This window comes from Rutilus rutilus (genome assembly GCF_951802725.1).
Source record: "Rutilus rutilus genome assembly, chromosome: 7".
Classification (NCBI taxonomy): Eukaryota; Metazoa; Chordata; class Actinopteri; order Cypriniformes; family Leuciscidae; genus Rutilus; species Rutilus rutilus.
Window position 1 is genome coordinate 13,451,589 of NC_140221.1, and position 12,918 is coordinate 13,464,506.

The 12,918-nt window shown below is 40.5% G+C and overlaps 2 protein-coding genes across 3 annotated transcripts in view; both read right to left on the minus strand.

The window, feature by feature from the left end:
- aspa (aspartoacylase) overlaps positions 1-7,024 on the minus strand; it is a 63,033-nt gene extending 56,009 nt beyond the window's left edge. The window contains exon 1 of the mRNA XM_084415431.1: positions 6,645-7,024. Within this exon, the coding sequence (XP_084271557.1) occupies positions 6,645-6,886 (242 nt within the window). The 5' untranslated portion in view covers positions 6,887-7,024. The remainder of the gene's footprint in view (positions 1-6,644) is intronic.
- Positions 7,025-10,611: 3,587 nt separating this feature from the next.
- The window catches only part of pho (phoenix), a 44,661-nt gene continuing 42,354 nt past the window's right edge, over positions 10,612-12,918 (minus strand). For both annotated transcript variants that reach the window (XM_084412851.1, XM_084412852.1), the window contains one exon: positions 10,612-12,918. This exon is cut by the window's right edge and continues 1,649 nt beyond it. In XM_084412851.1, the coding sequence (XP_084268977.1) occupies positions 11,121-12,918 (1,798 nt within the window). In that variant the 3' untranslated portion in view covers positions 10,612-11,120.

Here is a 12,918-nt window from a genome sequence, read left to right on the forward strand (position 1 = left end):
GATACTTCCTGGTACCGAAAAAAAGACGGGGGTCTCAGACCCATACTAGATCTAAGGCAACTGAACAAAGTGCTTGTGAAGCGACAGTTCAGGATGCTCACGACCAGACAAATCCTTGTGCAGATTCGCCAAGGAGATTGGTTTGTGTCAATAGATCTGAAAGACGCGTATTTTCAAATACAGATAGCGTCACGTCACAGGCGATATTTGAGATTCGCCTTCGAGGGCCAGGCATATCAGTACACAGTCCTGCCATTCGGTTTGTCCCTGGCACCCCGTACATTTACGAAGTGCATGGACGCGGCGCTCGCACCCCTCAGAATGAGAGGCATACGAGTGCTGAACTATTTGGACGATTGGCTGATTCTAGCGCAATCTCGCGCAGTGCTCATAGAACACACGACCATTTTACTCGATCACCTCGAGGATTTGGGTCTCAGTGTCAATTGGGCGAAGAGCTCTCTGTTACCCAGTCAGAAGATATCTTTCCTGGGCACAGAATTGGACTCGCTGTCCATGATAGCGCGACTATCACCACAGCGCGCGGTAGACATTCAGCGCACAGCGAACGCGTTTCGCTGCGGCGCGTCTGTCCCGCTCAAGAAATTTCAGAAGATGCTAGGTCTCATGGCCTCAGCATCGTCAGTGCTCCAGCTGGGCCTGCTCCGCATGCGCCCGCTGCAGTTTTGGCTGAAAGCGCGAGTCCCACGCAGAGCGTGGGCATCCGGTTCGCTTCGCCTCAGGGTCAATCAGAAGTGCGTCACGGCTCTGAAACCTTGGAGAGCGAACGACTGGTACCAATTAGGTGTAAGCCTGGGGACTTCCTCGAGGGTGAAAGTGGTGTCCACGGACGCGTCCACCTCGGGATGGGGAGCGCTGCTCGAGGGCAGACCGTTCTTCGGCCAGTGGTCGGAACGGGAGAAGCTCCTGCACATAAACTGCCTCGAAATGCTGGCAGTAGACAACGCGCTGACGCGTTTTTGTCCCCAGATAAAAGGACGCCACGTCTTGGTCCGTTCGGACAACATGTCTGTGGTGTCCTACATAAATCGCCAGGGCGGCCTCAGGTCCAAGAACCTGTACAGGCTGGCAGAACGCCTCCTGGTATGGGCTCAGTGCAACCTGCGCTCGTTTAGAGCAGCGCACGTGCCAGGGCTCCTGAACATAGGACCGGACAGACTGTCCAGGAACAATGTTCCGGCAGGCGAGTGGTCTCTACACCCACAGACAGTCCAACTGCTGTGGAAGAAATTCGGCAGAGCGGAAGTAGACCTGTTTGCGTCTCAAGAAAACGCTCACTGTCAGGAATTTTTCTCAAAGAGCAGGAGCGCGCTGGCCCATGTGTGGCCCCGCCGCCAGCTCTATGCTTTTCCCCCCGTCTCTCTCCTGCCTCAGGTGATAGAACGGATCAGGGAAGAAGGATGCTCAGTACTGCTGGTGGCACCGTTCTGGAAAAACCAACCTTGGTTCCCAGTCGTGATGCAGTTAGCAAGTACTGCCCCGTGGCCAGTACCAGTGAGGAGAAACCTCCTCTCACAGGCCCACGGTTCGATCTGGCATCCTCACCCGGAACTGTGGTCCCTTCATGTCTGGGCCATCAACGGGTACATGTTGGACTCCCTGAAGGAGTATTAAACACGATCACGCAGGCTAGAGCTCCGTCTACGAGACGACTCTATTCCTCGAAATGGTCAGTGTTTTCGGGCTGGTGCACAGCCCGTGGTGTGTCACCCACAGACTGTGGTGTGGCGGAGGTGCTTTCCTTCCTACAAGAGCTGTTGGATGGGGGCAGGGCCCCCTCCACGCTCAAAGTTTATGTGGCGGCTATAGCAGCGTTCTCAGAAACAACGCTTGGTCAGTCAATAGGAAGGAACGATTTAGTCATCCGCTTCCTTAGAGGGGCTAAGAGACTGAATCCTCCCAGACCTCCCTCAGTCCCCGTATGGGACCTTTCTACGGTTCTGGAAGCCATGAAAGGTGCGCCATTTGAGCCTTTACAGTCAATCGATTTGAAACACCTGTCTTTCAAGACGGTGTTTTTGCTGGCTCTCGCTTCGGTGAAGCGCATAGGGGATCTGCACGCGCTCTCTGTGAGCGCGGCGTGCATGGAGTTTGGGCCTAATGACTCAAAAGTTATACTCAAACCTAAGCACGGTTATGTTCCGAAATCCCTCAACACACCGTTTAGGTTATTTCCCTGTCAGCCCTACCGGTCCCTGATGAGGAAAGAGACGCGAGCCTCCTCTGCCCAGTCAGGGCATTACGAGCTTATGTTTCTCGCTCGTCTGGTTTCAGACAGACGGAGCAGCTCTTTGTTTCGTTTAGCGGACGTTCTAAGGGACTAGCCGCGTCAAAACAGAGCCTATCCAGATGGATAGTTGATGCTATAGCGCTGGCATACGCCTCCAAGGGCATGCAGTGCCCGTTGGGTGTCAGAGCGCACTCCACGAGAGGCATGGCCTCTTCGTGGGCCTGGTCAAGTGGGATTGCCTTGCAAGATATTTGTATGGCGGCAGGCTGGGCCTCCCCGTCTACATTTATAAGGTTTTATAACCTAGATGTTCCCGCCCTGCAGGCCAGGCTGCTGTCGGTCTAAGTTTACCAGTATTATCTGACCTGATGCGTCAGCTCAGAATGCTGCGTCTACTGAGCACAGCTCAATGTTCGACAGTAAAAAAGTAGCAGCACGAGATGTGCCTGGGCAAACTGTGTAAGACCCACATTCCCCCATCAGTTCAGGCCGTACCCCGCCCTGTCTGTATGATGAAATTCGCGTCTCAGCGACGCTACCATATGTGGAAGAGTGCGGCTTCGCCCCTCCCTCTTCCTGGACTCCCTGTGAGTTCCCTGAGTGATTGTGCACTATATGTACCCCGGGCTTTCGCCCTTGGGTCTTTGGTGTCAGATCTCAGCATGCACGGCGTTTTGCATTGGGTCCCCTAGCGTAAGATATCTTACGCAGTACGAGAGACCTCTCGTAAGAGAACGTACTCGGTTACTAACGTAACCTCGGTTCTCTCTAGAAGAGGGAACGAGTACTGCGTATCTTGCCGTGCATGCACACGCTCTGGTTGCTTCGATGATGAAAAACCAGATAATAGCTGCCTGCGAGCGGTATTTATAGGCCTAGACCACGCCCATTTCGGCGGGACGTGACGCAGCGGGCGCGAAGTGCCCTGATTGGGTCTGACGTCACGCCTCGCTCGATAGGCTGCTGCAGTTGCCGCAGAGCAGCCAATAGCTGTCTCGCCTATGTCTGCATGCTGCCGCAACGCGTTTTGCATTATTACAAAATTAAGGATAATTTTTGGCTTCAATATCTCGCGGAAAAAGGATTTTCCCCTAGCGCAAGATATCTTACGCAGTACTCGTTCCCTCTTCTAGAGAGAACCGAGGTTACGTTAGTAACCGAGTACGTTGTTGGTCTAAAGTTATTACACTCTTAAAAACCCAATAAAATTCCTTATGCTAATGTCCTGCTAGAGAACAAAGAGTCATAAAGTTACCCTCCAAAGAAGCAACTTCTTATTGGCTCACTCACCTCCAGAGGGTGTGACATCACACTTTAAAAGATCACTTATCACAAGATCCCCCAGTTTTTGCCTGATTCTGAGAATGTCTGATGTGATGATGAAGCTGACTCTAAGTTTGTGCCAGGCTGCAGCCTTGTCTTCAATTCACCAAAGATCTTCTGACTCAAATTGGTTCTCTCTCATCAGTTCTCTACCCCTTTTAAGAAGGGTGGGTTAGATAACTGATGGTTTGCTCAAGGCTGTTGATCTGCTGAATTTCAAACAATGCTGAACTTCTTTCTTTCCTGTATTCTGCTTCAGCTCTCTCTCCATTGCTAATCTGTATGCATGTGTGCGTGTATATGTTAGATTAGTCTTTAGTCTAGTTAATAAAGTCTTTGTTTCTCATGTACAGTTGTTTGTGGTTCATGCTCATTTACTGGAGTCCCAAATCATGCAGATTTTGGCTACATGCTCTGAATAGTACTGTACAGTAAAAAAATTATTTACCCTACCCCGGACAATAAAATTGTATTCTTAGAATTAATAAAAAATGGCTGAACAGGTTAGATGATTGTGGTATTAATTTTCCTTGAGTTCTGCATGCTGGGAATCCTCTCATTATAACAAAGTATAGACATTATGTAAAAAAGAGATTCATTGTGCAGTGTAGACAGCTTCAATGTTTTTGAGATCGCGTCAGATGAGTGACAGCTTTTTAGTGATTATAAAGGGATCGCTATATATATATTTTTATTTATTTATTTATTTATTTATTTATTAGGGGTGTATTACTCATGGTTCTGTTCTTATCATGGTTTTAGGATCAAAGTTTCTGTACGGTCCAGTTTCTGCTATGTTCAGGGAAAAAGCACAACTGTCAAAGAAAAATAAAGAAAAATATAGCGGCAAGTAACAATTCGGGGCCAAGCCCAATAAAAGGGGCTGTAGCGTAATGCAGAGCAGGAAGAGCAACAGGTGAAAATGAACTCAAAATGAACAGAAGTTCAGATGAGAATGAACACAAAAAAAAAAAAAAAAAAAAAAAAACTTGTTTCTGATACTAGAGGAAGAAAGATTAGTACAAAGCTTACTGGGATAATAAAGGAATTGAAATAACGAATTTGTTAGTATTTATACATTTTTTTTAGTTGTTAGTTAAAAAATAAAACTATTTAAGCTCTGGTCCATTAATATTAACAAATACTTCTATAAATTTAACAAAGGTTATTTGCAAAAGTCCATTTTTTTTATTTTTTTAAAGAGATATCTTATGTTAACATTTTTTTACTTTTACAAAGCATTACCCTCCCAGACAACCAATTTATGTGAAGATAGATAGATAGATCTGCATGGTGACTGCCAAATAAATTCCTTTTTACTTGATTATTGAATAGTTTAATTAATGTTTATACATGCTAGTTTCCATGACAGAGTTCAAGATTAATCTTTTCATCTTACTACTAGAGTTTTCTAAGTTTCAAATGATTATTAAACACCAGGCACAAACTATATAAAACGGTAGCCATTTCAGTGCACAAAGTGTCCGAATTCTCTCACTCGTTTTCATTGTCTGCATCCGAAAACTTAGGCAGCTGACTTGTTGCATCGCTGCCCTATCAGGCAATTACTTTGCAGGCAGCGTTTGCACACGAAGGTACCTCACAAAACTGATTTCAGACAGACGTCTGAGGCAGCGTAATGATTTAATGATCAAAATAGAGCTTTGGTGATAACTAAGCAAGCATTTAATTACTACAATAATAATTTCTCATTAGAAATGACACCAAAAGTTGAAACCGTTGGTCAAAAACATACATTTACATCTATTTACCACCAACCACAAATTTCAGACACCATCTTTATTTTTCTAGCTCAGCTGTCACAGAATGGAAAGCACAGGATTGTGGGATATCAAAGGCAGCAGAGGATACATTTATGATGCCTTCAAAAATCAATCAGATGAAGGTCTCTCAGGAGATAGGAAGTGAACCTAAAATTGGATTCGGACGGGCCTTAATGCCTTCCTACCTTGGAACGCGTCCTCCGAAGGCAGCATTTATCAGTTTTCAGATGAATGATATTAGTGAAGTAATTTAGGGAATAGTGAATGAGGGTCTAGGGGGGATTTCGAACACAACCAAAGTGCATAGGCTAAGATGTAAGTAGCTAAACATTTAATATTTGACAACTATCTTATGATAGATTTGTTCATCAGCCCACAGTAATTAATATATATATATATATATATATATATATATATATATATATATATATATATATATTATTTTTATTTTTTTGGAATTTCGACATTTTGAATTGAAAATGATTTATTTTACATGATCCATGTCATTCATAACTGAATGCAACAAGAAACGTTTTGTGTCTATGTCAGATTAGACATACATTCAAATGAAAGCAAATGTGTACATATTTTTTAAATAAAATATTATTTGCAAATTGTTTAACTAGCCTACAATTAGACCTAGAATTTCTTACCATTCTAATTTCTTTATTCCCTTAAATACTGACACTGTAAAATGTCACATTTATGAAGTTAAATTGAAATTCAACAAACACTTATTTAAAATATTTCAAGCACCAAGGTCCTCAAAAAGTCGCGCCACTGTCATGGAAATCAGCATTTGTTACGTGTTGTCTATGATGCAATATTAAGGCTCTTCATGACCCCAATCATGCTTCACTCATGTTTCTCAAGTCATGTTGAGCGAGCCGCTCAGCTGACTGCTCGCTCCCTCCATTGATACTTTATCGCACGAGTCAGTGATGTTGTGTCACGTAGCCTAAATGAGACGTTTACAGATAATGTGTTTTAAAAATATCTAGACTGAGCTCAACCCAATGCTCCTAAAATGATTTCACTTAAAAACAGCGCGAGACGAAAAAATAGAGGTGCAACACAGCGGCCAAAGACGTCGAGCTGACTAATATGGTAGCCTAACAATAAACAACACAAATGCAACAATGTACCTCGAACACACACGAACAAAAGTTTTGCTACAGTTTAAAGACCATTGTTCTTACAACACAACAATACTGCTCAGTTTTATAAAACTGCTATTCATAAACGCGCCAGACAGTACAGAAAATAACGTATCGCACGATATTTACCTGAGGTTCTCGGGCGTAAAGGCTCTGTTCAAATCCGTGTTGATGTACCTGGTACATTTCTCCACTGCTCTGGGATTGCTTATGAACGGCTTAGTCACCAGTCTGTTTCTTTCTATCTCGGCTGCATTTTGCATCCACATATTTACCAGCATAATGCCGGACATCTCATTTCCATGTGTGCCTCCAAAAATAGCCACTCGTTTGGCTTCTTGTAAATATGAAATATTAGTACGCGAACTCATAGCGATGGCTGCACGGACGTGCGCGGTTCATGAAATACAGAGCGCAAAGTTTCCACACAACTGCCGTCGGCGCGATGTGACTGCTGTTTATATAATGGTTATTTGAAGGGTAAGCCTAAGCCCCAAGCTTAAGTGCGTACGTGTCATCTACGTTAAACGCGCATAGGTTGGATTTCAACATTTGCAAGTTGGCTGCATGTTCGCCATGGTCACAAGAATGTCACATGAGATTATACGCGGAGAATAAATAAAAACGAGCTGGTGGCCTATGCACAAGGTACAATGTACAATAGTAGGTCAACTTAAAAGAAAACAAGTCTATAATGCTGTCAGAGAACAGTAGCTATAGGCTACTACAACTCATTATCTGCAAATCAAATTAAAGTTAAAAATGAAAGCAAAGCGAATCAAATAAAAATACGTTAATGGGGTTTAAGATATAGGCTATTACTAAGTAATCTCTCTCTAAAATGGGAATCAGATGTATTAAAATACAAATAAAAATGACGTGTGTCCTGTTTTGTTTGTTCCTTTGTAGTTTTACTTAATTTCCACTCGGTCATGTTCAAACACACAGATTCACGCATCCCTGCACTTTACATACACCTTACATTATGACATTCTCACACCTTATTTAATTTTCTTTGTTTAAAGTTAATAGTTTTTGGTTTACAATAAAGAAAACCTTTTTGATTGGCCTATACCTGTTGTTCGTGTCCCCTCATTTTTGCCACAGGCTATGAGTCGGCCTTTGACACCAGGTTTGCCCAGAGGATAACTGGCAACTTTTTAAAATGTTCTAAATTTGGATCATTTCTGGTAGTGAAAGAAAAGCATAACTTGGGGGCTTTGAATGAAATCGTATTAAGGCTAATGAAGTGAAAGTGTTAGCAGAACGGAGAGACCGTAACTGAGTATATGGACTAATGAGATCACAAAAGTACACTGGTGCCATCCCAATGTAATGCTTTTAATGTTAATTCAAGCATGAATGGGAAGCCAGTGCAACTGTGAGAGCAGTGGCGTAATCTGTTCACATGGAGAGGTATGGGTGAACACAATAGCAGCATAGTTATTTTGAATATATTTAGATTTAGCTGGGAGGCCGTGTTATGAGCCTTTGCATCAGCACAAAAGATAAATGATCAAAGTCTTGCAATATTCCAGATGCACAATTGGCTGGGTCTATCCAATAAGACAGAATGGAATATGGTGTTAAAGGCAGGACTGACATCTAACAAGACCAAAATACTTATGGCCTTCACCAAGGCTGTTTCAGTACTATGCCCTGTTCTGAAACCTAAATGAAAGGGTTTAAGTATACTGTTTAGTGCCAAGAAATTGTGTAACTTATTAGCCACAGCACATTCCAGGACCATTGCCAGAAATGCAAGGTTAGAAATAGCCCTATAATTAAGTCAGAAACATCACATCCAGGCTTCTTAAAGACTGGTGTAATGCAGCTAATTTTAATTCTAGATGAACAGTGCGAGAACTCTGTGATGAATTCACAATTACAGTAATATGAGGACTGATTGATGAAAGACAGTTCTTGATAACAGAAAAGGGGAGTGTATATAAAATAGTTGTTAATGGACTTAAAGGGGTGGTTCGGGATTTTTGACATCGGACCTCATTTTTAAGTCAGCCTGGTTGTTATTCATCAGTGGAGACATTTTTTTTTAAAAATTATCCAGTCCTTATATTTGGATAGTTAGCCGATGCTAGGCTAGCGCGAGTCAATGGTATATGTTAGCCAGCCATTAAAAACCGTTTTACCCACTCCACAGTGCACCAAACGCAAATCAATTAACACTAGACTATCGATGCAAATGTCCGTTGAGAGAATAATGTTAGAAATCAAACTTACCTTTCATCTCAATGATCCCAAAGGAACTAGTTTCTCAACAGCTGCGGAATTTTACTTTGCTCCGGTTAGTAATGCGGCAAAAAGTAAACACAGGTAAATACACTTGCGTCGTGTGTGTACCGGCTCACTCGGTTGCCTAAGTAATCAATATCACTCCGCTGCTGCTGTAGACAAGGCTTATGATTACAGGTAACAAATTATAACTAATGCAATGTGATGAAAGGTAAGTTTGATTTCTAACATTATTCTCTCAACGGACATATACATCGATAGTCTAGTGTTATAATTGATTTGCGTTTGGTGCACTGTGGAGTGGGTAAAACGGTTTTTAATGGCTGGCTAACATATACCATTGACTCGCGCTAACCTAGCATCGGCTAACTATCCAAAAATAAGGACTGGATAATTAAAAAAAAAAAATGTCTCCACTGATGAATAACAACCAGGCTGACTTAAAAATGAGGTCCGATGTCAAAAATCCCGAACCACCCCTTTAAATGTTCTTAGAATAAAGTCAATGCTAAGCATTTCAAAATTCAACAAGACTGTCAAGTTATAAAAAAAACAAAGAAAACACCAGAGTGCTGTTGTCTGCAAGTAATCACAGTAGTGTTGAAATTCATAGCAATAGCACAATTGTGAGTGATTTTTAGACATGATAAACTAACAAAATATGTAAAAAATAAACAGAACTTCAACATTTGCACTTCTTAAGCAACAAACTCCTGAATAAACCAATGTGTTTAACTAATTGTTTTAGTAAATTATTCATTAAATGATTCATAAGGTCACATTACTGGCATAATGACGTGACATGCAGAATCACCTAAAAATCTCCAACCATGGGTTCACTCGAATAATGCATTTAAATTCGAGGACTGGAGGTGCTGTTATGAAATACCATTTATATAATGATTAAAGTGATAGCTCACCCAAAATGAAAATTCTGTCATGATTTACTCATGAGGTCCCAAACCTGTACGATTTAATGACTTACTTCTGTGGAACATAAAAGAAGTTATTCGGAAGAAATGTTGATAACCAGACAGTTCTGCTGCTTATTGATTTACATGGCATGGACAGAACCAAAAGACATTTCTAAAAATATATTTTCTTATCCACAGAAGTCATATAGTTGAAAATTGCTATAATCCATTTCAGCCCTCAGAAAAATTAAACGACAGGAAACCAATCATCACATTAAAATATCATCATCATTTCAAACATTTTTAAATATTTTGCAATGTAGTCATTCTTGAAAAAAGAAATGAATGGATAAGGTCAGTAAAGATGTGTTTATCACATGGGGGAAACCTATATTTCATTTCTCTATTTCCATTATGGACACTATATGCTTATGCTAAGGTCAGAATTATACTGACCAAACACATTGGTTGTCAATAAAAATACAGATTCAGATGATAACTTTTCTTATTCTGTGCTCAGTCTAGTTGAAAGTGTATAATGTATAAATTGAATGAATTTATATTTTCTAATTTAAAATAAATCCATTGATCCACATCTACATATCTACAAAACAAAAAGAAAAATAATATACAGGTATGCATGTTATTTCAGCAGATATGTTTTGTAATACAATGAACTGCCAAAATACTTTTTTTTTACATTTCATACTTTTTTTTCATCTTGCTTTAAATGAAATCAAGCTAAGTATCACAAACAGTTCTTTAAATATAAATTTAATAAAAAAAAAAAAAAATCATCACAGGTTTATACATTTCCATTTGTTTTTATCTGTAAACTCTTACTGCTTTCCTATTAATCTTTTATGACGATTCATCCTGAAAAGAAAATCTTTTACAAATATATATATATATATATATATTTTTTTACCTTTTGTCTGTCTTCTGAAGGTCTAAAGGTCGGAGGTCTAATACAACAACATATCAACCTCTGTGAAATTATTTTCTATCATTCTATCATGTTCTTTCTTGTAGCTAAAATGCACCATCATTATGAATGAAACTCTGTCCTTTGTCTTTTCGTATGTTGTTTGTGCAACAACACATCAGCCAATATAGACGGTTCTCTTGATCCCTCCTTTAGGTTATTCTCTTCATATGTATCATGTTTTCTTTATGACTGAACAAAGATATTCCCATTAAACTCAGTTTGAACAGAACCTGCTCTGTCATGACACCTAGTCTTTTGGGTGTGTCATCTCGATTTATCGCTGTAGGTGAGTCAGTGTTAGGAAACATGGAGATTTCCTTATTTTCAGTGTACACCTTCCTCTTCTTTTTTTATCCTTTGTATTATCTGCAGAAACCCCAGAATCTTACAATGAGGTAATAATAGTGGCCTGTCGGTATGCATTGCTGTGTTGTATGATTTGTAATGCAATCAGAATCTTTTTTTCTTCATCTTCCTCTCAGGTGTTACGGTTTCTTGCAATTGTGCAGAGGAAGAGCTAAAGTCAGAATTGAAATTAATAGAAAAAGTTGACCGTTTCCTCTTCTTTTTGCGTTTAGTGCCATTTAATATAGCTTCTGTATTACTTTCCAAATGTTCAACATCACTTGGCCTTTCTTCAATAGACTGTTCAGTAGTTGATCTATCAGTTACATTATCAACCTGAGACCCCAAAGTCGCATACAGAGCAAAATCAACAGATTCATACTGACACTCTTCTGTGCCATTCTTCTTTTTCTTCTTCTTTTTCACAGATTTGAATTGTGTTACATTAGGTGACAGACATTGTTCAATTTGCTCTGATGTCTGTAAATGCTCAGGGTGATCAGTCTCAGTAGCTTCAAAAATTTCAATTGACAGGGTATCTGTAGCACTATTCTCCTGTAAGTATGCAGTCTTTTTCTCTTTGTCTTTTCTCTTCTTTTTTGTTCTTTTGAGTGTCAGCTCAGTAGTTTGTGACTCATTGAACTGATCCGTCTCAACAGAATGAACATTGTCCATACTATGAGTAACTGTATTAGTCTCTGTATCCACCTGCTCTTTTAATTTGAGCTTTTTCTTCTTGTTCCGTTTAAGTTCTGCAGTATTTCCTGACTGTGGGTCTAACACAGCATTTTCCAGTCCAATGAGGTCATCAACTTGAGATTGAGAACTTGCATTCTGACTTTTCTTTTTGTGTTTGGCAACATTTAAAACATGTGCTGCATAACATTCCAAATGTTCAGCTGCATTGCTCTGCCTTCTTTCAATCATCTTTTGAGCTCTCAGTCCAGTGACATCAAACTGAGACACAGAACTCACATCTAGATTCAAATCAACAGATTCATACAGACGTTCCTCACTCCGATCCCTTTTTTTCTTCTTTTTCTTCCCTAAACTTAGTCTAGTTACACTGGGTGATTGACATCTTGTATTTCCCTCTGATGACTGTAAATGCTCAATCTGCTCAGTGGCCTCATTGGATTGAATCACATTATTTCCTCTCATTTCTGGAGATCTACCATCAATGTGCTCCAAAAGTTCATTTGATGAGCTAAATGTTGTTCTTTCTTTGTCCTTGTTTGCTCTCTTTTTTGTTCTTCTAGATGGCAAATCAGTAGATTGTGACTCACTATATTGAAACTGCACAATGTCCTTGATATCTGAAGCAAGCTCTAATTTCTTTCGCTCTTTTAGTTTCTGCTTTTTTGCCCTTTTCCCTTTGTCCTTTGTGATAACAGTGTCATCTGAACATCTGAAATTATTTGGTTCTGCTGTGTTCTCTGACTGCATGCCTGATACTTGTTTTTCCAGTCCAATAATGTCATGAATTTGAGGAGAACTTAAATTCTGACTTTTCTTCTTGCGTTTGGCAACCTTAAATATACTTGCTGTTTTACCTTTCAAATGTTCAGCTGCACTGTCGTTGCTCCGCCTTTCATCATTGACCTGATCTTCCTGTTGCTCAAACACTCCAGCATCAAACTGAGACATAGAACTCACATCCAGATCAACAGATCCATATTGAGACTCTACAATCTCATCTCTTTTTTTCTTTTTCTTCTTCCCTGATTTGAATCTAGTTACATTAGGCGACGGAAACCCTGTAATTTCCTCCGATGTCTGCATATGCTTAAGTTGACCAGTCTCAGCAGCTGCACTGGATTGATTCCCTTCATTTATTGTCAACTCCTCTGGTCTATCGAAGTCTAAAGTTTCGTTTGATGGGATGTCTGTAGCACTATTCCCC